At 24.8% G+C, this 25,645-nt stretch overlaps 5 protein-coding genes across 17 annotated transcripts in view; 2 read left to right on the forward strand and 3 right to left on the reverse strand.

Moving 5' to 3' along the window:
* Positions 1 to 442, forward strand: part of LOC122716686 (probable serine/threonine-protein kinase fhkE) — a gene marked incomplete at both ends in the record, with an annotated part of 998 nt that extends 556 nt beyond the window's left edge. Inside the window, one exon of the mRNA XM_043940011.1 lies at positions 243 to 442. Within this exon, the coding sequence (XP_043795946.1) occupies positions 243 to 442 (200 nt within the window). The remainder of the gene's footprint in view (positions 1 to 242) is intronic.
* A 28-nt stretch (positions 443 to 470) lies between these two features.
* LOC122716592 (mucin-17-like) lies at positions 471 to 11,523 on the reverse strand. 7 transcript variants are annotated; one of them, XM_043939833.1, is made up of 17 exons: positions 11,340 to 11,523; positions 11,107 to 11,218; positions 10,129 to 10,751; positions 9,777 to 9,957; positions 9,617 to 9,697; positions 7,967 to 9,514; positions 7,643 to 7,894; positions 7,454 to 7,555; positions 7,146 to 7,250; positions 6,631 to 6,772; positions 4,038 to 6,490; positions 3,558 to 3,968; positions 3,229 to 3,432; positions 2,617 to 3,149; positions 2,279 to 2,522; positions 2,064 to 2,166; positions 471 to 1,977 (listed from the first exon to the last, which is right to left on the reverse strand). In XM_043939833.1, the coding sequence occupies exons 4-17, from the start codon at positions 9,879 to 9,881 to the stop codon at positions 1,238 to 1,240; spliced, it is 7,023 nt and encodes a 2,340-aa protein (XP_043795768.1). In that variant the 5' UTR covers positions 9,882 to 9,957; positions 10,129 to 10,751; positions 11,107 to 11,218; positions 11,340 to 11,523; the 3' UTR covers positions 471 to 1,237. The 7 variants fall into 7 exon arrangements, with proteins under 7 accessions (XP_043795768.1, XP_043795767.1, XP_043795766.1 ...); XM_043939832.1 differs by having other exon boundaries at positions 11,067 to 11,218; XM_043939831.1 differs by lacking the exon at positions 11,107 to 11,218.
* A 600-nt stretch (positions 11,524 to 12,123) lies between these two features.
* Positions 12,124 to 15,413, reverse strand: LOC122716588 (PP2C-like domain-containing protein CG9801). Of its 2 annotated transcripts, none has more exons than XM_043939824.1 (7): positions 15,316 to 15,413; positions 14,133 to 14,433; positions 13,798 to 14,024; positions 13,529 to 13,729; positions 13,139 to 13,436; positions 12,566 to 13,055; positions 12,124 to 12,383 (listed from the first exon to the last, which is right to left on the reverse strand). In XM_043939824.1, the coding sequence occupies exons 2-7, from the start codon at positions 14,297 to 14,299 to the stop codon at positions 12,168 to 12,170; spliced, it is 1,599 nt and encodes a 532-aa protein (XP_043795759.1). In that variant the 5' UTR covers positions 14,300 to 14,433; positions 15,316 to 15,413; the 3' UTR covers positions 12,124 to 12,167. The 2 variants fall into 2 exon arrangements, with proteins under 2 accessions (XP_043795759.1, XP_043795758.1); XM_043939823.1 differs by lacking the exon at positions 15,316 to 15,413 and adding an exon at positions 14,791 to 14,916.
* On the forward strand, positions 14,867 to 24,102 carry LOC122716587 (protein zyg-11 homolog B-like). 5 transcript variants are annotated; one of them, XM_043939820.1, is made up of 10 exons: positions 14,867 to 15,004; positions 15,848 to 16,095; positions 16,321 to 16,492; positions 16,565 to 16,759; positions 16,854 to 17,248; positions 17,332 to 17,477; positions 17,706 to 18,094; positions 18,256 to 18,625; positions 18,796 to 19,135; positions 19,275 to 19,872. In XM_043939820.1, the coding sequence occupies exons 2-10, from the start codon at positions 15,963 to 15,965 to the stop codon at positions 19,418 to 19,420; spliced, it is 2,286 nt and encodes a 761-aa protein (XP_043795755.1). In that variant the 5' UTR covers positions 14,867 to 15,004; positions 15,848 to 15,962; the 3' UTR covers positions 19,421 to 19,872. The 5 variants fall into 5 exon arrangements, with proteins under 5 accessions (XP_043795755.1, XP_043795754.1, XP_043795757.1 ...); XM_043939819.1 differs by lacking the exon at positions 14,867 to 15,004 and adding an exon at positions 15,196 to 15,324; XM_043939822.1 differs by lacking the exons at positions 14,867 to 15,004; positions 19,275 to 19,872 and adding exons at positions 15,416 to 15,471; positions 23,954 to 24,102.
* On the reverse strand, positions 23,547 to 25,589 carry LOC122716589 (polyadenylate-binding protein 2-B). Of its 2 annotated transcripts, none has more exons than XM_043939825.1 (7): positions 25,464 to 25,589; positions 24,681 to 24,817; positions 24,458 to 24,572; positions 24,277 to 24,344; positions 23,914 to 24,155; positions 23,694 to 23,786; positions 23,547 to 23,617 (listed from the first exon to the last, which is right to left on the reverse strand). In XM_043939825.1, the coding sequence occupies exons 2-7, from the start codon at positions 24,813 to 24,815 to the stop codon at positions 23,584 to 23,586; spliced, it is 687 nt and encodes a 228-aa protein (XP_043795760.1). In that variant the 5' UTR covers positions 24,816 to 24,817; positions 25,464 to 25,589; the 3' UTR covers positions 23,547 to 23,583. The 2 variants fall into 2 exon arrangements, with proteins under 2 accessions (XP_043795760.1, XP_043795761.1); XM_043939826.1 differs by having other exon boundaries at positions 25,472 to 25,578.
* Positions 25,590 to 25,645: the final 56 nt, after the last annotated feature.

The following is a 25,645-nucleotide window of genomic DNA, read 5'->3' on the forward strand; positions in this document are numbered from 1 at the left end:
TAATAATAATAATAATAATAATAATAATAAATAATAATAATAATAATAATAATAATAATAATAATAATAATAATAATATAATAATAATAATAATAATAATAATAAGAATATATGTAATAATGATAATATAATGTTATAATAATAATAATAATAATAATAATAAGAATATATGTAATAATGATAATATAATGTTATAATAATAAGAATATGTAATAATGATAATGGTAATAATAATGATGAAGATGATAATGATGGTAGTAATGATGGTGATAGTGGTAATAGTGATAATACTGATGCTGATGCTGATGTTGTTGCTATTGATGATGATGATGATGATACTGATGCTGATGTTGCTATTGATGATGATGATGATGATGATAATGATAATAATAATAATAATGATAATAATAATAATAATATTAATAATATTAATAATAATATTAATAATAATAATAATAATAATAATAATAATAATAATTAATAATTAATAATTAATAATTAATAATACAATAATAATAATAATACAATGATAATTTCGAGAACGAATCTCAATAACAATAATACAAATAATAGTAATAATAATAATATTAATACAGGTTAAAAATGTATGTACAATTCACCGACCCAGTTTTAAGTATCTGTAAGATTTCTCTACAAGTACTACAGACAAAGTGGAATAAGTTGTTTTAAATAATTACTTTTTTACAAAATTACATTACAAAGTGGCAGATTGAAAAATCTGAGCATACTATCTATTTATTTTACTATCTATTTATCTATCTATCAATCTATTTATCTATTTATCCACATGTACAGCTGCTAGATTTAGGTAAACGCGATGGCTTTATTATAACTAGACTATTGGAAAGTATACTTGTTATATTGTTATGAATAATTATTGCCATTGCAGAAAAAAATTTTCAATAAATTTTGTAGAGAAGTATATAAACTTGCATAATCCAGATAGTCATTTTAATTTATATATAAATGAAATTAAGATTATAGGATTTGTACAAATAATTTAGCAACAATTTTGCAGAATTTCAAATATGCATTACCAAAGATAATGTTGCATTCTTAATATCAAACATAGTTTTTATATTATTCACATAACCACAAAAAAATCACCAAAAAAAAGAAAAAAAAATGTATAACTCTTTTAAAAATTTTTAAAAGAACAATTAGCATGATGTTCACCATTAACTTCACTTGTTTAACATACTTTATTAAAGGAGGGTCACGAGCCTAAAATGCTGCGGACTGCTTGATCAAGCACTGTGTCTTTTGATTCACTGGATTGTGATGCACTGTTACCACTACTGCCAGGTAATGTATTTGTAGGACGTTTTTTAAGATTAAGAATGCTATCAATGGCAGATTGTACCTGTGCGGTAATATCATCATGTTCATTATCATTTCCACTCTCAGTTGTTACATGAAGAGAGCTTGGACATTGAGTTTGAGAATGTAAGGCCAGTCCATCTAAGCTGTCTGTATCTTCTAATAAATCTCGTTCAAGATCAGTAGCACTACTCCAACGTTTTTCAAAAACTGGAGTATTATCTTGTTCGCAATTGTCTTTTATGACTGTATTTTGAATTCCAGAAACACTTGCACTTGGTATCGTTATACGACATTCACCATTTGCTCGTGTTCTTTCAGTTTTGGATGATCTTGTAACAGCCACAGCACAAGCACTATTACTACCACTATTATTAATATTTTTACATTTAAACGAGTCTGTGGTAGATGGATATACACCAAGTTCTTTTTGTATTTCTACCCACTCATCATAATCACCACTAGTACAATTTGCTGATTTAATCACTGGTTTACATTCCATTTCATCACTTAGAAAGTCATCTTCTAATTCACGTTTTACAGATACATTAGTTAATGATGGTGATAATTTATCTTCTTCTGTAAGACCAGGTTCAACCTTTGGCACCAATGGCTTTTCTTCTTTTTTAAATTCTTCTACAAATTAAAAATTTAACAAAAAGATTATTATGATAAATAAATAATATATCAGAAGAATTTATTTATTGATATGTCAATTTTACCATTAACTTTAGCCTCTTGTTCTCGTAACCTATTTAATATACTTTGCTCTTCAGCAACAAAAGTTCTATCAATCATCATCAATTCTGACGTTCTAACTTCTCGCTATAAATTTAAATTAATTGATTCATATACACAATTTCATAATATATATTATATTGAATATTAATTATAATTAAATAGAAAGATAAAAAATTGAAAGAATATTTTAACATACCATGCTTTCCATTAAAAGAAGATACGTATATTTATTCATCATAGAATTGAATTTTGATAATAGATGTTTTGCTGTTTCTTCAAACATTTCATCAGCTTTTGCTAAATCCTTAGAACTAAGTACTTGTTCATTTAAACAATGATATCGTACAAGTCGTTTACAAGCATCACGCTTGCTTAAAAATGGCGTGTTTACATCTGGATTTATCGCACCATTTTGATCAATTTTCAATTGTTGCTCTAATCTGTAAATATAAAAAATAAAAATATAATAAAAAATATAAAATTAAAGATTTTAATATAAAAATTACATTATATAGTATAAAAATTTATACTCACAAGTCACTACGGTTAATTTGTCTGCAAATTGGGCTAGAAGCAGGTCTTTTCACACCTTGTCTCGGACTTACTAAAGGACTTGAATTATTAGTGGGACTAACAGTTTGCTTATTAGAATTACCACTGTTATTTACAGGACTTTGAATTCTTTGTGATCCTTTGCCAATCATTCTAGGTGAGGCTACCTGTCCTGCAGGAGAGCCACTTTGAACTTGTATTTGAATAGGCGAAGAAAGTTCTTGTTTAACAGGACTTGATATTTGCATATTTGGTTTTATATCTAATGGATCTGTTTGACATTGAGTTGATTGTTGCATTCCTGTTTGTTGAGTTTGGATTGAAGTTAATTGTTGTGCGTTACTCTGCACAGTAGCTACAGAAGTGATTGATGGTGAAAAAATTTGCATATTGGCAGAGGACGGACTTAATATCTGAGTTCCATGATTCTGATAAATCTTGTGCTGTTTTGTGTGCGTTTGATGTACACTTTGATTATTTTGTACACATTGTTGTCCTTGCACATTTTGTGATATCTAAAAATTTTATTAAATAATTAAATAAATGGAAATATAAATGAATATATAATTATAATATAAGAAATTATATGTATACCGAAAGATTGTTCATATAATTATTAGATGAATTATTTTGTACCGTTGATGATGTACTTGGATTTAAATTTTGTGAAGTTACTACAGTAGTAGATGTTTGTGTTTGAGTTTGCACAGCTGATGTTTGATTCTTATAAGAATTCTGGGATATTAAATTTGATGCTATTGTTGAAACTGCATTCACACTAAAACTTGTTTCTGTAGCCTATATAAAAATTATATAGCATTGAATATTTTTTAATGCTATCTTATATCATAAATTAATTAAAACTTTTATTTTAATAAATATAATATATATTTAATAAATATAATAAGTATAATAAAACTTACACTACTAACGGAATGTGTTGTAGTACTGACAACTTTTCCACTTGCTAAAATTTTTGCTTGTTCTTGATATAACTTTGTTAAAATAGTTTGATCTGGTTGTGCACCTGATTTACGAGTTAATATAGCTTGTATTTGAGATTGTATATTCTTTAATAATTGTTGTTTTTGAGCAGGAAGTTGAATCGTCTGTACTCTTTGAACCATTTGACCATTTGAAGGAATTGATAAATGATTTCCAAGAGATGTTGGAAGCATAGGACCGTTTGTAACAATTTGAGAAGATTCACTTTTAATTGGATTTGTACTTTGAGATACTATAGTGTTTAATTTATTAGAATTGTCAATTTTTTGAAGATTACTTGGATTCGTTGATATCATTGTTGGACGAGAAACCGTAATTGTTTTCGTTACCTGTTATTACAATAAATTAACAATAAAAGAAACAGTAGATAGAAAAACAAGAAAGGAATCTACACGTACCTGTGTATTTCCAGTATTTTGAGTAGTAACTGCAGTTTTTGTTCTTTTAATAATTTTTGCCTTCTTTGGTTGATTACCTAAATTTCTGATTTGTTGTTGATTTAGATTATCAATAAATTGACTAGGAAAATTAGAATTTTGAATTTGTATATGCTGTGGCATTTGAGAAGGTGCAGCTTGTACTACAATATTCTGTATATTATTTTGAATTGTAGGAGCTCCACCAGAACTATTTACAATTATTTGACTTGTTGGCGTATTAATTTGCACTCCTTGTAAATTCTGATTATTTGTATCTGGTTCACCAATCACTATTTTTTGAGTTTGGTTTTGATTTTGTACCTGATTACTTGTATTTAATTGTCCTGCTAAAAGTTGTTGCAATAGCTGTTGACTAATTACTTGCATTTGCCCATTTGCATTTGCAATTAATAATTGATCATTAGGATTCAAATTACTCAATGCATTTAAAATTTCAGGAGTAATTTTTGGAGCATTATTCAATATATTATTTGCTGCTGAATTAAGCATTGTTGTAGTTTGGGTTTCTATTTTTTGAGATTCATTTTGTTGCATAGTATTTACAGGAGAAGCATTTGTGATAACAATATTTTGATGTTGATTATTTTGTGTATTTAATCCTGGTTGTATAGCATTAACTGTATTTTGGGATTCAAAATGATGTGTATTTACAGAAGAAAACGTGTTTGCTGCAACAACTTTTTGTTGTTGTACATTTACATTTTGTTGTACACTTGTATTATGTAAAATAGCAGATGTATTTTGCTGTTGCATACTTGTAATAACATTTTGTTGTGTATGAGTTAAATCACCAATACCAGTCTGCAAATTTTGTTCAATATTTTGTACATTACTAGCTGCATTTTGCTGTAAAACATTAATTGTATTTTGTTGAATACTAGAATGTTGTTGTAAAACATTCATAGCATCATGTTGCATAGTATTGCAAGAACTTTGTTGTTGTAACATATTTAAAGAGTTATGCTGAGATCCAGAAGTTTGAAGATTTTGCTCAAAAACCTGTTGGACATTCTGAGTTTGCACAGTCTGTGCTGTTATTTGTTGATGTTGATTATGTTGATATATTGGAGTTTCTTGCTGCAATGTTATTGACTCTTGTTGATTTCCTTGCTGATGGCTCTGATTATTTTTTGTCATGTTATGTTCATTTTGTATAGTTAAATTGTTTGATAAAGATTTTTGAACATGAGCATTTTGAGATATTTTATTTAAATTTTGGCGCACATTCGTAGTAACACAAGCATTTGTAAGTCGCACTTGACTAGATTTTTGTGTAGAAACATGAGAATTTTGTTGATTATTAGATGCTTGACTTGTATTAGTCAATCGAGAATTTTGTACATTAAATGTAGTACATGAAGGTTTTGTTGCTAAAACATCAGAAGCGAGAACATTACTGTTTGGTTGTGGAAGGCTAGAATTTGATGATTGATTAGATTTTGTAGTTTGTGTGAGATTTTGTACATTAATATTTTTTGATGCTTGCATATCCAATGTTTGTAAAGATACAAGATTGTTTTGAACACAAACATTTAACACAGGACTGGATTCTTGAGGAACATTTACACTTTTTTGCTGATTATTTGATTTTGAACATACTTGTACATGTTGTGGACTAGCACAAGTAATACTTTGTGGAGCTGTAGAACTTACAGTAGTAGTAACTGTTGAAACACTGGATGGTAAAGGTGATTTAACAAATTTTTGTCTTTGTAATATAGTATTTTGTGTAGATTGTGTTGTCGTTTGTGCTTGTCCTAGAAGATGAGAAATAATTGGTGAATTTTGTCCACCACTTTGTGTTAATGATCGTATCAAGGCTTGAGCAGTTGCTTGATCCATTTCAGGTTGATTTAATTCTGGAGTACGATGTAAGACAACTCTTCCATCCTCTCCAAGAGCAAATCGTAATTGTCCCTGTATTGTATTCTGCACAGGCATCTGAAGTTGGGCAACAAGTTGACTATTAAATGTTTGAGATGCAGAAGTTTGTGTATTCGTTGTATTTGGTGCAGGTACTTGTATCAGATTCTGAGCAGAACTAGTAGGTATTGTTACTTGGGATGAAAGTTGTCCCAAATTTTGTCCTGTATTTGATTCAACTTGAACTTGACAAGAAACATCTGATTCTGTTGTAAGATCAGTATCAAAAATATCATCATCATCACCAATTCCAGATATTTTCATTATACTAGCAAGATCCAATTTTGGTGGTTCATCATCTTTCCGTTTTGTTTTCTTTTTCTTTTTTGCTTTTTTCTTAGGAGGTGGTAACAAAGTTTGTTCAACAGTTTGTGAACATGATGTGTTACCAGTATTGGTATTCGAACCTACTTGTGAAATTTGCGGTTGTGGACTTTGTACCATTGCATTTTGAATCACTATAGAATTACCAGTCCCTGAATTAGCAGCTATATTAAAAAATAAATAATTTTTAATAAAAAATAAAAATTTTTTAAATTTTAAAAATAAAAAATTTTATTCTTAAAAATTTTAGAAAAATTAATTCAAACTAATTAAAAATATATAAAATATAATTATAAAAACTTACAAGGTGCAGGACTAGAAGGAGTATGTCTAATTACTGGAGATGCAGCTGGAGGAAAACCATTAGGTACAGCGAAAAATGTAGGTGTAATGCCTTGTAATTGCATACCTTGTGCTGTGACAACTCTTACTAACTGCTGTTGTAACTATAAAAAGAAAATAGATTTTGTATATGAAATAAATATATTTCATTTGTTGCTTAATTGAAAAAAAATTTTTTTAAATTGTTTTATATTATTATTTTTATGTATTTTTCAACATTATTCTATTTTTTACTTTTTTATTAAAAAAAATTTATTTATAATTAGACTTGTATAAACTTATCTATAATATTAGATGCTAATAAGATAAAAATAAAACATAAAATGCATATAGAATCCAATTGATGATATAGAATATAAAAATGTTGATGAATTTGAATAATATATAAAATAATACATAAAAATAGTTTTAAAGTATTAAGTAAGCAATGATTATGAACATGATGAAGTTGAATGATTGAATGGATGAAACCATCACCTGTGCAGTATGTGTTTGTTGTTGGGCACTGGCTGGCGTTCTTAGTATGAGTTGAACACCACCTGGTTGTTGCTGTACAATAACGGGTCCAGTTGACGGCAAAACCTATGTATGAAATGTGATAAACATATGAAGCATAAAGCAGATATTTGTGATAAAATGCATATAAGCTGTTATAATAAATATATCAAGCATTTTGAAAATAGTACAATATTGATAATAGCTAGAATAGGCACAATGTGTATATTTTTAAATGATCACATACTAAACAGACATGCACATGATAAACATATTAAATATGTTATTACCTGATTTAATAATAAACCTTGTGCTGTTGGTATCATTGTAGCTGTAGTAGGATTTGGTTGTGGTCCAGCAAGAACCAATTGTGGTTGAGTTTGTTGTGTTACCTTAAAATAATTTAATAATTTATGTTTCAATAAGAAAAAAATAAAGTTATTATTCTAAAATTAATATATTTTAACAAAATATATTACTTGATTTGTAATTGTAGTAGTAACACGTTGTTGTTTTTGTTGTGATCCAGCAGCTTGTTGATTTGGAGGTTTTGGTAAAATTTGTGGTGGTTGTTTTGCAGGTTTAGTTGCAGCTATTTGAATTTGTTGATTTCCAATTAAATGCGTTCTAGTTACCAATTGTGTTGGCGTTGATTGATAACCCTGTGGTGTACCATGAATTATTTGCAATACTTGCATACCTTGTTGAAGTATCGGTGTATTAGGTCTAACCTGAAAATGACCATAAATGTTATTTTATATCAAATTATTATTATTTTTTTTAAATATGAATTTATTTCTTACCACAGGTGGACCAGGACTCCCACCAGGTGCTGGACTTCTGTTGTTCAGAGAGTTATTTCCACTTAACAGATGAGGACTTTTTGCAGGAGGATATGGACTAAGTACAGGACTCTGTATTTGACTAACACTCATTGGACTCTGCATTGGACTTTGCATTTGTATATTAAAATTATTGTTTGATGTTGATGTTCCAACAGGACTTGGACTATTTCTATTAGATTGTATTGAATTTGATGCTGGACTTCTAAGTAATAGTCTGTTAGGACTAGGACTTGGTGTAGGTGGTGCAATGTTAGATGCTGGACTTTTTAATGGTATTGAAAATGGACTGCTTGGAGAACTAATATTTTGACTTTGAATATTTTGCATAGATTTTACAGTATTTATTGTACTGACCACATTTGATGGCTGAGACGAGCCCGTTAATGTTACTGATGAACTTAAACCAGGGTTAATTCCCTGTGAATACTGTCGCTGAGGTTGAAATCCAGTTGATTGAGAAGAACTTAGAGAAGTATGACTCAGTGACATATTCGGTTCATTTGATGCAGATATATGCTGCACAGATGTTGATACATTAGATAAATTTGAGTGCATGGTACCAAGATGTGAAATATTTGTAGTAAGATTCACGTTTGAAGTATGATTCACATTTGTTGTAGTTGAATGAATTGGTTCACTAGAAGTACTTGTAAATATACTGGAACTCGTCAAAGTACCAGTATTTGATATTTGTGAAATAGTAGAAACGTTTGAATTTGGATGTTGCGATATTGCAGAACTTGGTACATGTGCAATATTTGATCCAACAATATGTGGTGCAATGCTTTGTATACTTTGTATGGTTTGGAATGGAAATTGTGTACTACTGGAATTCAGACTAGTTTGAGTCAATCCAGTTGTTAAAGCATTAATAGATCGATTAAGACCTTGATTTATGCTGGTAGTTGTTAAATTTGTATTTATATTTGGATTAATAGTAGTTAAACCAGATACTCCAGAACCTGGAGATGTAAAGTTTGTGCTTAAACTAGTAACATTCTGGTTTATGTTTGAATTTAAACTTGTCAAATTCTGATTTACATTGGTAATTCCAGTATTTACACTGGGTAATCCAGAATTTATATTTGTTGAATTTAATGTATTGAGTCTATTAATTCCAGTATTTATACTATTTATATCCTGTCCCAAACCAGATAAACCATTATTAATACTGTTTGAACCAATATTTGAAGTTAAATTTGAATTTATGGTATTCAAGTGATTAAGGCTAGGATTTATTGTAGTTAGTCCTGTATTTATATTTGGCAGGCCCAAATTGAGCAGAGGATTTGATGTAGTGATAACATTAGATGTAAGGGATGTAAGACTGGTATTTAAAAGTGATAGTGGCAATCCCATATTAAGGCCCACCCCGAAAGTGGGGGTGGCCGGGGGTAGGCCCATACCAGTCCCAGAGGGATTTATGGTACCCTGATTTAAATGGTTTAATTGATTTACATATACTATGTGATTTCCAGTCGTTGACCCATTTCCTTGGTCTTGTGGCTGTAAGTTTTTAATAACAAATTTAATATAAAATTTAATATAAACAAATATTATTTATTTACTTTAATAAATAATGTTTAAAATGAACATATATTTACTTACATTATTTGATGTTTGTTGTAAAGCAAATGTTAATGATTGACCACTCGAATTTTGAGCCTGCAGTTGTTGTAACTGTTGTAACTAAAATGAGTTACAGTAAAAATACGATATTGAATACTATAATTCTTAGATATTAGATTTTTAATTAAAAAATTCATACTTGTTGATGTGTCAAAACAGCAACAGGATTATTACGCCGAGCAGTCGGGGAAGTTGTAGAGGATACTGAGTCCCCGAGAAGAGGGCGTGACTGAGGCTGCTGCATGCCCACGCAGCCCCTCTTTACTCTGGGCAGCGTCTAGCCACCTTTTCAGTTTATCTATATTCGCTTCTATATACTTCTATATATTTATAATAATAAATTATAAAAATTATTAATCAAAATAATAATAATTAAAATTAAATATATAATAAAATTATAGTTATAAAAATAAAGATCTTTTTCTAAATTATAATTTTATATTTTAATTTTGTTATTTATCTTATATATATAAAATAACTTTACAACTTACCACTCATGAATTATAACTTAATGACAATAGGAGATTGTATTTGCGCTACGGCGCCATTCAACGCGTCTGCGACCTACGTCTCCTATTCCTGTCATGCATGTAACTTCTTATTTCATCTGTTATTTAGGTAATATCTTTTTATCTTTTTGAAATAAATTTATTTGGGATGTTGATGTTTATATTCAATATCACACTCTGATATTAACCATGTTTGAATATTAATTTCTTGTATATGATAGGTAGTTCTTTTTCGAACTACATTATCCATTAAAAAATAATTGAACAATTGCATTTTGAAAGTATTTTGACTTATTCTTAAAGCACATCTGTTGCAAAATTACATCCATGTATAAATACAATTGAACTACATTTTTCCATGACATAACATTAAAAATTGAATATATAAAACAATTCTATGTCACTTTATATATGTGGTATATTTTATATTATCCCAATATAACATTTGACATATATTTTTTAGTAATTTTTAGTAAATATTTAAAGCATTAATATCAAGACATTTTATATTTGAACTATAAACATAGTTCAAGATTGTTTCAAATTGTTTACCAATATCATACACTATACTTATGGCTTCACAAATCTTATATTTAATTTGTACCCTGTAACATGTAAACAATATTCAATTAATCATCATAGATAAAATAATATTTTATAATTTCATTCAAATAGTATTATTTTTTTCTGAATTTGTATAAAACTATTAATATTTAAAATTATTAGAATTTATTTTATAAACCAAAATAATAACCAAAATATATAATACTGTCATAAAACAATGTCATACACTACATGAATTAACTATCACATTCTTATGACAAAATTATACTTATAAATATAAGCAACTATTTTAAAGTGAAAAAAAGTTTAGTACAAAAATTCGACAGCTGGAAGCATATTTTGAGGTTATAACTTACGCGCCTGTGTGCAAGCATACGTGCCACACAAGCCACTTACACGCATACAAGAATCGCATACATCTCACTCTCACTTATAGGTACCAGCGGCGCGCGGATGCACACAACAAAAGCCCAACTGACAAGGCGTAAACAAAAGAAAAAGCAACCATCTGTGAAAAATTTTCCGGTTCAAATAGCTGAGAAACCCAAAGAAGATATCCTAGATACGAGTATTTCATATTGACGCAGAAAAATGCGAATAGCGTCGTGATGAAAAATTGTCAATATTACCTCCGCGAACGCGGTTTTGCCACCCGTGTTTTCTTCTCACGATTTTTCGTTTTTTCACACTTTTTTTGACATGATTTTAGTTCTGAGCACAATATTTTATTCCTTTACAAACAGAAACAACATACATGAAGTATGTAAAAAGAAAAATTCTTCTTAAAATAATAAACTTTTCTGGCACACGACAGTTCCATGTACGCGTTACACTATTCGGTGGCAACGGCCATCATGTATTTGTCAAGGCTGCCATTAGTACAAGTCTATAAAATCCCAAAGCTTTTACCATTGGCGACACCTTGGTTATGATATTGTAACTTTTTACAGATTCATTTAACAAAATCTTTATTTTGATTGGTTAATATTTTATTTATAACCAATCAGTAAATAGAAAGTATTGGTGATTTTAATATAACTTTTTGAAAATTTTAAAATAAGATAGATCGGTAAATATTTTTAACTTAATGTTTCTAATATGTAATGTATTCAATAATAAATATAATATTTTAAAATAAAATTATAAATTTTTATAATTTATAAATAAATTTATAAATAATTTTTAAAATTATTTACCAATACTTTTATTAATTATATATATAAAATATAAATATATTCATATATACATTTTATTTGTTATAAAAAAATCTATGAACTGAATTTATAATAAAATAAATATTATCATATATATTTTTTATTTTAAATAATAAAAAAATTATATAAACAACTCATAATAAAACAATAATTTTAATTTAATTTACTTAAGAAAATGTCACTATTGAAAAAATTCTAATTTATTAATTTCCTTACAAATTAAAATTATAATTTATTAATTAATTATAAACCATATTCCGAATTAATAGATCCAACTACATATGCTACGACTGTTGCATGATCTAATTTTCCAGGAATCATAGAAACCTTGTCCAAAGTTTTTATTCGTCGAGTTCTTTGTTCTTGTTTAGAAAGTTGAATTAATTGGCCATCTTTATTTTGTGCATAATATAAATCTGTATCTTCCAATATTCGTCTTTTAGCGGCAGTTATGCGTACCTTATTATATGTAAAAATTAAATTTATGTTAGTATTTAAAATTAGCATTTTATTTTATTATATGATATATTATATATTTCAGTTTTATTTTTTGCTTATTAAAAAATTAATGAAATCATGCAATTCATGCATATTTTGCATATTTTATTATTAAATTTCAATTTTAATATTAGATAACTTACAGCAAAATCCAATAGAAGTTCACAAAGATGTTTGGCACTATTACATGGTGGACCTTCTCCAGATACACCTCTTCTTAATAAATCTTCCATTCTAAGCAATGTCAGCTCATGTCTTTGATATGCTTCAACTACAGGCAAATTAGATTTATTTTTATTACTATTGCCAGATTCTGTATGTCTCAAGTTTTCTGCAGATTTTCGACGCGTTTTTGATCTTCCTTCAGTATGATTTTTTACATTTGAGTCAGGTACAGAATTGTGACATGGTAAGATAGCAAATTTTCCAACTACAGGATCAAAATTATCTGAAATTCCATCACTAGTTAAGAATACAATATCTCCTTTTTCAACTTCTGTCATGGCAAGAGTTAAATTATTCAATTCAGGATTAGAACCATCTACAGGCCCTAATGCTCCAAGAGCATCACGCATATCACGCATACAATGAATATCATGAGATCCTCTTGTTATTTCTCTTACTCCAGTTTTCCTACCAATGCCAAATATTTTTTTTATCTCAAACAATATCCTACTTAATATTTTTATAAAATTTTTAATTTTTATTTATATTACCTTGAATATACATAAGCTAAACTGTCACCAACATTACAGGTACATGCCATATATTTAATTTGTTCTGTATTAGAATCAGAATTTGGCAGTGGAAGAACTGCACATACAGTTAATGTTGTAAGCATTCCTTGTTCTTGCAAAATTAATGAATGTGCAGCATGGAATGAACGAAGTAATGCTATAAAAACATCTTTCGTTGTATTCATTTTTCCATTAATTGAAGGACAAAAAAGAGCCTTATTTAAATATTCCATACTTCCATGTATTGCAGATCTAGCTGCAATACTTGCTTTGGTACCTAATATAATTTTATTCTATTAAAAAATACATACATTCCTATATTTTTATTTAATATTATTTAAAATAGATAACTATTTTCTATAACCATACCCCAATTAACACCATCAGCAAGTGCCAAAATTGCTGAATTTGATCGTGCTACAATACCAAAACAATCTGCTATTGGTTCTCCATTATTTGTATTATTTGTAGGATTTTTCTCATATAATGTAGTAGCAATTCCATAAACCATTTCATGAGGGCTAAACCAATCAACAACACCAGCAATTGCAGGAGTCGTTGTTGTTGATGCTAAAAAAAAAATTTTTTAAAAAAATATATTTTTCATTATTCCATAATTTCATATATGGAATACATACTATTTCTATATTGTTCTCCTTGATCTAACATATCAATGTAGTCTATATCAATATCATTAATACTTAAATGTCTTTGTTGTATATTAACAGTTGTAAGTCCATTATCTGGGCCAGTATGAGCAGCAACTATATCTTTATCTTCCTGAAAATTTCCAAGTTGTCTGGTTGGTAGTTCTTCTGGATTTCTACCATGCAAAATTGCTGGTCCTTCTTGTTTAGTTTCCAAACTGAAAATATTATAAATATTTATAACTATGTTATAAATTTATTTAAAATATTCATGAATAAAAATGCATTAAAAAAATTTAATTTAAAAATTTAAAAAAAATTATTACCCATCAAGATATCGTGTAATAAAACAACCACTTGTAAAATCTTGTGTTAATGATCTTGGACTACGCAAAGTTTGTTCTCCTTGACTTATATTTTCTACAGTTCCTGCCAAGTTGCTAATAGATAACTGTCGCATAAAACCAGCAACTTTTTTTCTCAAACTTGGCATTCTTTTAATTAAAAATTAAATTTAAATGCAAGTGAAATGATTAATACCAAATATCATTTAACATGACTTTATAAGACATATATCAGTATATTTAAATCATGATTTTATTTTTAAAAGCACATCCTTGTTTATACCTTAAAAATAATGAAAAAATTTCATTTTAATTATAAATTTTATGTTATCATTTCTAAGAAATTAAAAAATTTTTATTTATATTTATATTTATAATTATAATCGAAAGATTTAATGTAATATACAAGTTATTAAATGATTAAATATTAAATATAATATAATTTTTAAAATTAAAAATCTATATTTTTGATAATTTCTTTATTCTTTAAATTTTGAAATCGAATATTATTATTATTCTATACATTAAAATAAACATTAGATTTACTAGAAATAAACACTTTGAAACAATCTTTATATAAATATTATAATTATATTTAGAAAAAATTTTGATTACTGAGAATTAAAATTGTAATACATACTGAAAAGTACATCGTTTTCCATCGTTTTACCGCCATATTGATAGTGTGTCAATAACCGAATTTCTTTATAAATAAAGTTTTTACTTCATTATGTTTACAAGAATAACAAGATTTCTATATTAAGAAATGTTTTAAGTTTTATCTATAAATATTCTTCACGAAATAAATTTTTTCATTAAAAACAATAAAGATGTCAGATTTTCGCAATATTGAGGTATGTATATTCAAAATCATTATAAATCACATAAAATAAATTTTAAAATTAATTTGAACAGAAAAGTTATAATTGATATTCATCTTTGATTCTATCATTGAACTTGATAATCATATTCATATATTTAACAATATGTATACGTCTATATTGTACTTTTTAATCTGTTTTGACATTTAACAAGTCAATATGGCGTTCTCTCCACAGGTGAGAGACTACAATTTTCTGCAATTGTTTTCACAATTGTGTTTCAGTGTTATTTATAAAAAAGTTTATATAATAATTTAATGATTTTTTAAAAATATTACACTCACATAATAAAGTTTAGTATATTTAATAAATAACTTTCCAATTTCATAAATTTCTTTTAGTACGTGTTATAATGTGCTCAAATGCATAGTGACACAAATATTTATTTCATTCAATGTGAACTTATCATTACGTAATCATTATTTAAAATTCTGTCACCTGTATGTTGGAAATAAAATTATTTATATAATTTTTTCTGACATTTCCTTTACATATTGACGCATATATAATTATATTATTTTTTAAGTAAGATAGATATAACATATTTTTAATATTTTAACAAAATTTATTATCATAAAAAAATTAAAAATTATGCATGCAATTTAATTTTTTCGCGGATGATATATATGTATTAATTTTCATAAAAATTGGTGTATTTCATTTTATATATGTTTTATGTATGTTTAATATTAAAAATTTTAAATTCTGAAAATGTATTAAATATATACACACACACACACACACGCACACACCATATATGGTGTGTGTGTGTATGTGTATATATATATATATGAATGTGTATATGTGTTATAACAGATTTTTTGAAATAAATATGAAAGAATGAAATGTTAGACCATTTGAAGTAATCAACTCTTTAAGAAGCTACAGAGAAAATAAAGAAAGAATATTTGTGTGTAAATAAGAATATAAAATGTTTGAGTCTCCGAAAAGTCTTCTTGAGGTTTGCATTGATTTTATTTGTAATAATGTTTTGGATTTATGTGATGTACATCTTGGTGATACAGAAGAACATTCCCCTAATTCATTGGATACAACTACTTGCAGTAAGTTTTAAAAATCAAAAGAATTTTTTTAATTACATATTCATTTTTCCAATTACATATATTTTATAACTATGTATTTTATTTATGTTTTATATTATTATTGAGGAAATTTTATAAAAATTAATAAAACTGATTTTTTAGTATAATTTTTTATGAAGTTTCAAATCAATTTTTTTTTATTGAATAATAATAATAATATAGATATATTTTTGGATGCAATAATAGATAAAGCATCTAATGATGGATCATCGAGTTCAGCAACAAGACTTAGTTTTAGACATCCAGATGCTTTTTTACCAGCTGAAGTATCAGAACAATTATTGGCTAATCTTTGTGAGAAAAAAACATTATCTGATTTGACAATTACACTTTTTAATTCAAAATCTACCAGGTTAAGGTATTTATATTTCATTTTTTAAATATGTAAATTTATATGTAGAAAATATTAATTTTTTATTGTCATTTATAGGCATGTACGATTAAAAGATGCATCTGCATTATCAACAAAAGGTTTAAAAGTTTTAAAACAACATAAAGTGGTAGATTTAATGGTAAATGGTTTAAAAATAACTGTTAATGATCTGATAAGTTGTTTAGGTGATTGGAGTGTACAAAATCTTAGATCATTGAGTGTAGCAAAAGGAAGTTTTATAGATTGTTCACGGTATTCAATATAATTATTTTTAAATATAATTAAATATAATTAAAAATATTCTATCTATATATAATATTTAAATTATATGTATATTTTATAATAGGTATTGTGTGGTAGTAACATTAAGTAAATTGAGATCATTACATACATTAAATGTATCAGGTACAGAATTTAATAAACATGGATTGGAAATAGTAGTTGAGGACCTTCCCCTTTTAGAAAGCTTAGATATTTCATGTACAAAAGTTGATGATATAACACCATTAAAAAAGTGTAAAAGTCGTTTAAAAACACTTAATATGTATAACTTAAAGATAAATGAAAGTGCAGATTTAATTTCAGTATTATTGGAATTGAATGAATTAAGAAATTTAGATATTTCAGATGAAAAAGATATGCATGCTCTTAATTGTGTGTTGGGGCCTGAAAAGCCAAAAATAACAGATTTTTTAAAAGCTGTACATTGTATGCCATATCTAACTAGTTTAGATTTATCTGGTAACTATATAACAATATAATATATATTGTTTTTATTTTTATAATATATAAAATGATTTAATATTTTCTACTATTCAATATAGGTAAGGGTGATATAGATCCAAAAGATTTAAAAGAATTTATAAAAGCTCACACACATTTAAGGTTTTTGGGACTTGTAAGTACAGATGCTTGTTATGATGATAGTTTAACAAATCCAACAGATGAATATTATAGGCCTGGACTTGTTGTAAGTAAGAATTAATTAAAGAATAATCTAAAGAATAATATAAACAATAGAAGAAAAAATAATTATTAATTATAAATAAATAATTATATAAATATATTTATATAACAATAATAAACTGTTTACAAAAATTTTATTTAAATATTTCTATTCATATTTTATTTTAAATTATAATTATATAAAAAGAAAAATATTTAAATATTTTAATATAATATCTAATATTTATTTTAGGTTACTGGTACAGCAACAGAATCTCAAATCTTAGAAGGTCTTAAAAGATATACATGTAGACCACTTTATCTTGAGAAATGTTTATTTAATTTATTCCGTTTGACACATAATTTTCTTGAATCTCGGATTGATGTTATAAAGTTAGTATTACCTGCAATGAGAGAACATCCACAAGAAGTACGTATACAAGTGCCATGTACTGCATGTCTTTATAATCTCACTAAAGGTGAATTCTCCATCATGATTCACCCATCAATTCTTAAACAAGTTGTTGAATTAACAATGATAGCAATGGAATCTTATCCAACCAACTATCGACTTCAGATGAATACATTATTAATTTTATGTAGTGATAGAATACTACAGGAAATAACTTTTGATAAATATAGGTAATTGAACTTTATAAAATTATATTTTATTTTATAAATGTAAATATAGCAAATATTTTTTTATTTTTTATTATAATTTATGTTTAAATTTATTTATTTATCATATATAAATTAAAAATATCAATTAAATTTATAACAATTTAATTATTTTCCATTTGTAGATGTGCAAGATTAGTATTAAATTCTTTGTTAACATTTAATGAACCATCAATGAATCGTATGTCTGTTGCTATTTGCTCTATATTAGCAGCGAAAATATCAACAGTAGAAACATCAATGCTTGGTGCTCAACCTCAGTATATGTCTAAATTATTAGCAATGGTTAGAACTAAAGTTGAATCAAAATCAGTCGACATAACAATGAAATTTACATTAAGTGCTTTATGGAATTTAACCGATGAAAGTGCTACCACATGTGAAGTCTTTTTAGATGAAGGTGGAATGGAATTATTTCTTGAAGTATTAGAAAGTTTTCAAGGACAGTTCAGTGTTGAAACTAAAGTACTTGGCTCATTAAATAATATAGCAGAGGTTTGTAATAATTAATTTACTTTATTTTTTATTTATATTATTTTTATTAAAAAGATAATTTTAATTTATTTTTTTAATTATTATATAAATAATTATTAAATTTAAATTATATAATTTAATCATAAAAAATATAGATTAACATAATAATTATATTTTGTAATGTCTTATAGGTAGTTCATTTAAGACCAAGACTTATGCAGCCTAGATTCATCTCTATGCTTTCTACATTGCTGACATCTGTACATATTGATGTATCTTATTTCGCAGCAGGTATTGCTGCACATTTGCTTAGTGATGGTCCACGTGCATGGGCTGCAATATCTTCATTACCAAGTAGAGATGAATTATTAGAACAATTAGCTCATACTATAACACATTGGCAAACTCCTCAAGGAGAAATGGTTGCATATAGAAGTTTTCATCCATTTTTTTCACTTTTGCTTTGTCGAAATGCTTATCCTGTTCAACTTTGGGCAGTTTGGGCAATACATCATGTATGCACAAAAAATCGTAAGTAATAATATTTCATATATGAAATTTTTTAAATGAATATATTAAATAATTTAATATAAAATATATATATTTAATTATATTCGTTCGTATAATTATCTGTATGTTATATTATATTTATATCATTAAAATTTTGTAGCAAAACGTTATTGCAATATGCTAATCAGAGAAGGTGGAGTAGAAATATTAAAATATTTAGAAAATATGCATACAGAACATACAACAAGACCAAAGTTACAAAGTTTATGTCGATCAATTTTGGAAACACTTGAATTACATTCTTAATGATCACTATTGCCTTCCAAAACAAAATTTATAAACACTATGAAGTTGGTATACTAGTCAATGTTTATCTCAATGCAATCTTATATCCTGTTCTTTAGACCAAATAATTAAAACTATTATATGAACATGGATATTTATCGAAAAAGGACTGAAATGAATGAAGTCCAAGATATTGCTATTAAATTCTATAGATTTAAATTGAAGACCTGAATTATAAAGAATAACTATGCATTATAAAATATACATAAATTTCAAAAATATGCTGAATATATAGAATAAGTTACATTTATATATATGAAAACCAAAACAACCTAAGTTATTTAGAGAAAAAAAATCTATAATCTTTGAAGATTTGAAATTATTTATATTAGTGAATCTTTTTAATATCTTTTTTTTAGTTATTTTGATAAAGTAAAAAGATAGCAGTAAAATAATACACATGCACACATATCTAAATTTTGAAAAATTGACTCTTAATTAGTATAAATTTAAATCATGATTATTATAAAAAAAATCAATATTTAAAAATTGCATTGAGTTTAAAAGAAATAAAAGAAATAAATTTTTAATATTTTAATATCATAATTATTTTTAAATTATATTGATTAAATTACTATATTTATAAAAAATAATTTATTTAAAAAAAAATTAACTAATTTACTTATCTGTTATAAATTGTATAAATAAAGATATAATTAATATTTAAAATTTCAACCTAATAAATTGACTATTAAAGTAGATTGTTGCAAAATTGATATAATTTACTAAAATATTTAAAATTTATTTTAATTTTTATTATATATATTTCTTCTTAAAATTAAATATTAATATAAGTAAGTATTTCTTATGGCTGTTAAAAATAATAATACATTAAAAGTAACGAAAAAAAAATGGCAATTAGATTAGAATCTTAAAATATGATATGCTTTAAAATATAATTTGTTTGCATTGTTATGTAGTTATTAAAAAATACAATATCAAATATTTTGTTATGTATTTTTAGTATCTTAAATTCAGGTCTTCAATATTTTCTGTTACATCTTATTCACAATCTTTCCATTAATTGAAAACTCTTTAGAGATTAATCGTGCATTTATATGCCTTCAGAGATATAAAGAAATACAAATTTCTAATAAAACATATATAATAATATTCTGGTTATATCTGTTATTAAAATATTAATTTGTATGAACAAAATTTATTCATCTGATAACATTAATTGAAATATAAAAATTGATTTAAATGATACTGAATGTTAATAAATGCAAATCGCTAATTTTTTGAAGTTAATTTTTTATTTAACCTATTCTTTATAAAATGATATTACACATAAATATATATATTTATGTTTAATATTATTAATGTTATTATGATTAATACATCAATTATATTATATATATATGTATATATTACACATGTGTATATATGTACACATATATATGTATATATTATTATGTTTAATAAATATAAATTAAATAACATTTTCGATATGATTTTTAAGCCAAGAAAATCTTTATTGACCACTCAATCATGTTACATTTATATATTACACTTATATAATTATTTTTTCTTTTTTTCTTTCTTTCTTTCTTTTTTTTTTAATGGAACGTAAAAATTGTTCATGAAATTTGTATGATTATCACTCAATTGATGCTGATGCTGCACTGCACCTGCAAAATACTTAGCGACATGGAAGTAACATTACGAAATGTGGTTCGATTATTAATATGTGGAAACTTGGCTCTCCTCCTAACATCATAGCACAGTGGATTAATAGTTCAAAAACATTTTACACGCATCTTACAAATTAGTAGCAATATGTTTGAGATAAAATTGAGGATGTATAGTTAGTAATAAATAAATGAAAGTTGCATATATTATAATATCAATGTGTTATTCTTTTACAGAAATTAACAATTTTTAATTTTCGCAACTTTCACTTACTGTGTGCATACAAAAGTTACTATAAATTATAGTAATATGGTATTACTCTAGATATTTACATTGCAGTTCAATTCTTTTTAATTAATGTCTTAAGTATAAGTTTCTATATAGCTGAAAAATATAAAATCATTTAAGAATTATTATATAGAATATTTATATAGAATATATAGAATTATTATATAGAATTATTATTAAAGAGTTATTACAAATATATTAATAGTATATTGTAATAATAATAATGACGTTATAAATTTTAGTTTTATATAATTATATCAGCCTTTATTTTTTACCAAAAATATTTCTAAAATTATTATTGCTAGATTATAATTTATTAAAATCATTTTCTAAATTATTAATATATTTTTTTCAATGTCAGGAATTCTACAAAAATTCTTTTTGTTTATAATTTCATATTTTATTTTATTTTAATATATTTAATATTATTATTTTTATTTACAATCATTATGTTTATATAATTTAAGATCAATGACTTTTTTTATATATTATATTGTTTCAAGCAGATAAAATTTAATTTTAAATGCACAATTGAATTGAATAAAAATTTTAACAAATTTTAACAATAACGAAAATATATAAATTTTGCTATAAATGCTAATATGTTGACCATAAAAAATAAAAACTATATTTTAGGAAATAGTTTATTGTAATTATTGAGAAATTAATATGCAAATGAAATTGTGAATTGAAAAAGCAATTACAAAAAAAGAATTAATAAGTTTTGAATAATTATTTAATCTTATAATTATTTAAATATGCAAAGGAATAACATTTTTTATTTAAAATAATTTAAAATACAAATTTAAATTTTTTCAAAAAGTATAAGTAATTATATTTCTGTGCTAAAATAATATATAAATTTGCAATGTGTAAATATATATACACATACTTTCACATATTTACTGCATTCTTTATACTTTGATATATTAAACATGCCAATGTTTTATATATTTTTATATTTTAAACAAATTGAAAATCTTTGGACATTAATAAAGGCTGATAAAATTGATTAGTTGTTATTGCAAATTATATAAAAAATATAATTGAACTGTTATAATTGAACTGCAATTGCAAATTATCGCTGATCTACATTTGTAATTTTTATATGAAGATTTATTAAATCAAATATGATTAATTGTGCCCATCTTTGTCCAATCTTTTTTTTTTTCTTTTGACATGAGGTTTTTTCTTTCTCTTTTTTTTCCCATCGTATCAGTTTTTTTTTCTGTGGACATATCATAAGAATTTACTTAAACACCTTAGCTGCATGATAGTGAAATGCGTGTTCATAGAAATATGTAAGTTTTGTGTAACCTATAATTAAGATATGCACAAAAACTTACAATATTCAGTGTTACAGTTCCATACATGGCCATACTTTATAATATAAGTGAATTGAATAAATCGTATTATAAAATAAATATATTACACAAAATATTCTAGAACAATTAGAGAAGCATTGTATAATTATAGTTATAAATTAAAGTATTGAAATACAAAATTATATTTATATATATATTAAACATATTGTTAATATAAGTGCCTTCTTTTTTAATAATATTTAAAATATGGCCAGATATTAAGAATGAAAACAAATGTTTCCTAAGAAGTATAGCATAAAATATAGCATTTCCTAAGAAAGCTAATGTATCTAGATATAAATTTTGTAATATCCACTGTAAAAAATTGATGGATACTCTTTTTAATATTTTTAATTTTAGATTGTTAACATCATAAATTTACAAGATGGATTATATAGATACATCAGAATATTAAAAAAAAAAAATCTAATATATACATAAAATAATTGTCACTGAAAAAATACATTGATTCAGGAATGGCTAGTGAATATTATATATATTTATTTTATTCTTTCATTTATCTTAGTATTTATAATTCTGTAATATAATATAATATTATTCTAAATATTTATTATTTCACCAGCTTTTCCTATAAATGCATATATATATATAATATATATTTTGATTGTTCAAACATAAAGATGCCCAATTTTATAGTATAAATATAAAATGTAGTAGAAATATTTTTGTTTAATATACATGATTAATTATATATATATAAAAATTTAATATAATTAATAATATTCGATATTTTATGTTTGAATAATCAAAAAAAATCATAAATTACAAGTATAAAAACTTACCTCAATTGTAAAATTCCAATACAATATATTAAAACGGTCAATACGGCATATAATATCCTCGTCTGTAGCTCCTATGCAAAAAACATTATTGAAAAAAATATTTGAAATTATTGAAAATATAAATAAATATTTAATTTTACAATATACCTAGGTCGCCTTATAGGTCTATATCCAAAATATGCACTACCACGTATGATTCCTCTGGCTATACCTCGGTAGCCTCGTGTTCCTCGTGGTCCCCTATAAATTATTTAAATATATTATATGTAAATAAAGTAAAAATATATATATGTATAGATATAAAATAATATATATATATATATATATATATATATATATTTAAAAAATAATATATATTTTTAAGCACCTATTTGTCACTGACAGTCCAGGTCTATTTGTTCTTTTAGGCATTACTTTAATTTGACGTCCTCTAAACATAGATTCATCCATAGCCATAGCTGTTTGTACAGAATCACGTTCTGCAAATTCTATATAAGCAAAACCTTTGGGATGTCCATCAAATTTATTGCACAATATTGTTACTCTATTAACACTGCCACAGCCATGAAAATGTTGTTCTAATTCTTCTGCTGTAGCGCCATAATCAACCTTTTATATAAAAAGTGAATATTAATTTATTATTATATATAATTTATTATTTATAATATATAAATATTCCTTGAATGAAATAAAATATATATAAATATATATAAAATATAGTTTTACTTACATTACCAACATAAATGGATCTATTATCAACTTCCATTTTGTCTTCAAGTGACATATTTAATGGACTTGCTAAAAATTTAAGAAAATATAGAATAATCTTTCTTATAAAAAAAATTATGAAAATTATGAAAATTTGTAAAACTTTTAGTTATATATTGAAATTAATATAATCTACAACTTACTTATTCCAGGTGGACTACCCATATTCATTTGTTTGTCCACTTCAGATTGTAATTGTTTTAATTTTTCTGCTTCTTCTTCCATTTCTCTAACACGTGCTTTAATAGCTTCTAATTCCTATAATACAATAGAAAAATTTTATATAAAAAAAATATAAATTATATTTCAATCAGGAAAACAGTTAAGAAATTATATAATAACAAATATTTATTTATAACAAAATACCGGATCATCGATATTTGCTTCATTTAATTCACGTTTTACACCATCACATTGCATAATGGCATCTCCATCTTGACCATTTTCAAGTCCATCTAGACCATCAATGTGATCAGCAGCTAAAAGATCCGATTCAGACATTTCTGTAATAAATATATTACTATTATTAATAATATATGAAATATATAAGTTATATAAGATATTGAAGATATAAAATATATATAAAATAATTAATATAATATAATAACAAAAATATTATAATGAAGGGCAAAATATATTTTCTTAATTTAAATTAAAATTAATCAAATAAAATTATAAAAATAATAGTCATCATTAAAAAAAAACAATAAATAAAATATTCTATCATGCAAAATAATATATGTAAATTAATCAAAAAACAATTATAAATTAAAAGCGTAAATTATTACATTCATAATAGCTAAAGATTATTTAATTTAATAATAATATATTATTTAAATTATTTTTAATATTATAGATACAATATGAATATAATATAATAATATGATTCACTTTTTCTTTTTATTCTCTCTATTTAAATTATTATAATTATAATATTTATATTTATGTATTTATGTATATAATTATGTATTTTTAATGTTATATATATATATGTAATATACATATGTAAATAAATAAAAATAATTTAAAAAATAATATAAAATTATTAGCAATAATGCACAATGTAATAAATTATATATTTGTAATTTTTAGGACATATAAATATTTTTAGTATTAATTACTATTAATTATATAAAAAATATAACGTACGTGTATACCTTCGGACGTTTTTATTATTTAAAATAATAATTTTATGATAAATTTAATAATTATATATCTTTAATCAACACTTCACAATTCTACAAACTCGATAAACGAGATTGACGCTACTACTGAATGAGACGAACAAAAATTTGAGGTTTACATAAATTAGAAAATCGCCTTAATATGTA

This window comes from Apis laboriosa, unplaced genomic scaffold (genome assembly GCF_014066325.1).
Source record: "Apis laboriosa isolate Shangri-la unplaced genomic scaffold, ASM1406632v1 scaffold47_cov149, whole genome shotgun sequence".
In the NCBI taxonomy this organism is placed as follows: Eukaryota; Metazoa; Arthropoda; class Insecta; order Hymenoptera; family Apidae; genus Apis; species Apis laboriosa.

Coding starts and splice junctions, on each gene's coding strand:
- LOC122716592 (XM_043939831.1), bottom strand. CDS start 9,881: ATGCAGCAGCCTCAGTCACGCCCTCTTCTCGGGGACTCAGTATCCTCT. Junction 7,556..7,642: donor CTACTACAATTACAAATCAA/GTAATATATTTT, acceptor AATTATTTTAAG/GTAACACAACAAACTCAACC. Junction 1,978..2,063: donor ACAAGAGGCTAAAGTTAATG/GTAAAATTGACA, acceptor TTTAATTTGTAG/AAGAATTTAAAAAAGAAGAA.
- LOC122716589 (XM_043939825.1), bottom strand. CDS start 24,815: ATGTCTGAATCGGATCTTTTAGCTGCTGATCACATTGATGGTCTAGAT. Junction 24,573..24,680: donor AAGCAAATATCGATGATCCG/GTATTTTGTTAT, acceptor ATTGTATTATAG/GAATTAGAAGCTATTAAAGC. Junction 24,345..24,457: donor GGGTAGTCCACCTGGAATAA/GTAAGTTGTAGA, acceptor TTAAATTTTTAG/CAAGTCCATTAAATATGTCA.
- LOC122716587 (XM_043939820.1), top strand. CDS start 15,963: ATGTTTGAGTCTCCGAAAAGTCTTCTTGAGGTTTGCATTGATTTTATT. Junction 16,096..16,320: donor ATTGGATACAACTACTTGCA/GTAAGTTTTAAA, acceptor ATGCAATAATAG/ATAAAGCATCTAATGATGGA. Junction 17,249..17,331: donor AACTAGTTTAGATTTATCTG/GTAACTATATAA, acceptor TATTCAATATAG/GTAAGGGTGATATAGATCCA.
- LOC122716588 (XM_043939824.1), bottom strand. CDS start 14,299: ATGCCAAGTTTGAGAAAAAAAGTTGCTGGTTTTATGCGACAGTTATCT. Junction 14,025..14,132: donor ATTACACGATATCTTGATGG/GTAATAATTTTT, acceptor TAATATTTTCAG/TTTGGAAACTAAACAAGAAG. Junction 13,437..13,528: donor TGCTGATGGTGTTAATTGGG/GTATGGTTATAG, acceptor AAATTATATTAG/GTACCAAAGCAAGTATTGCA.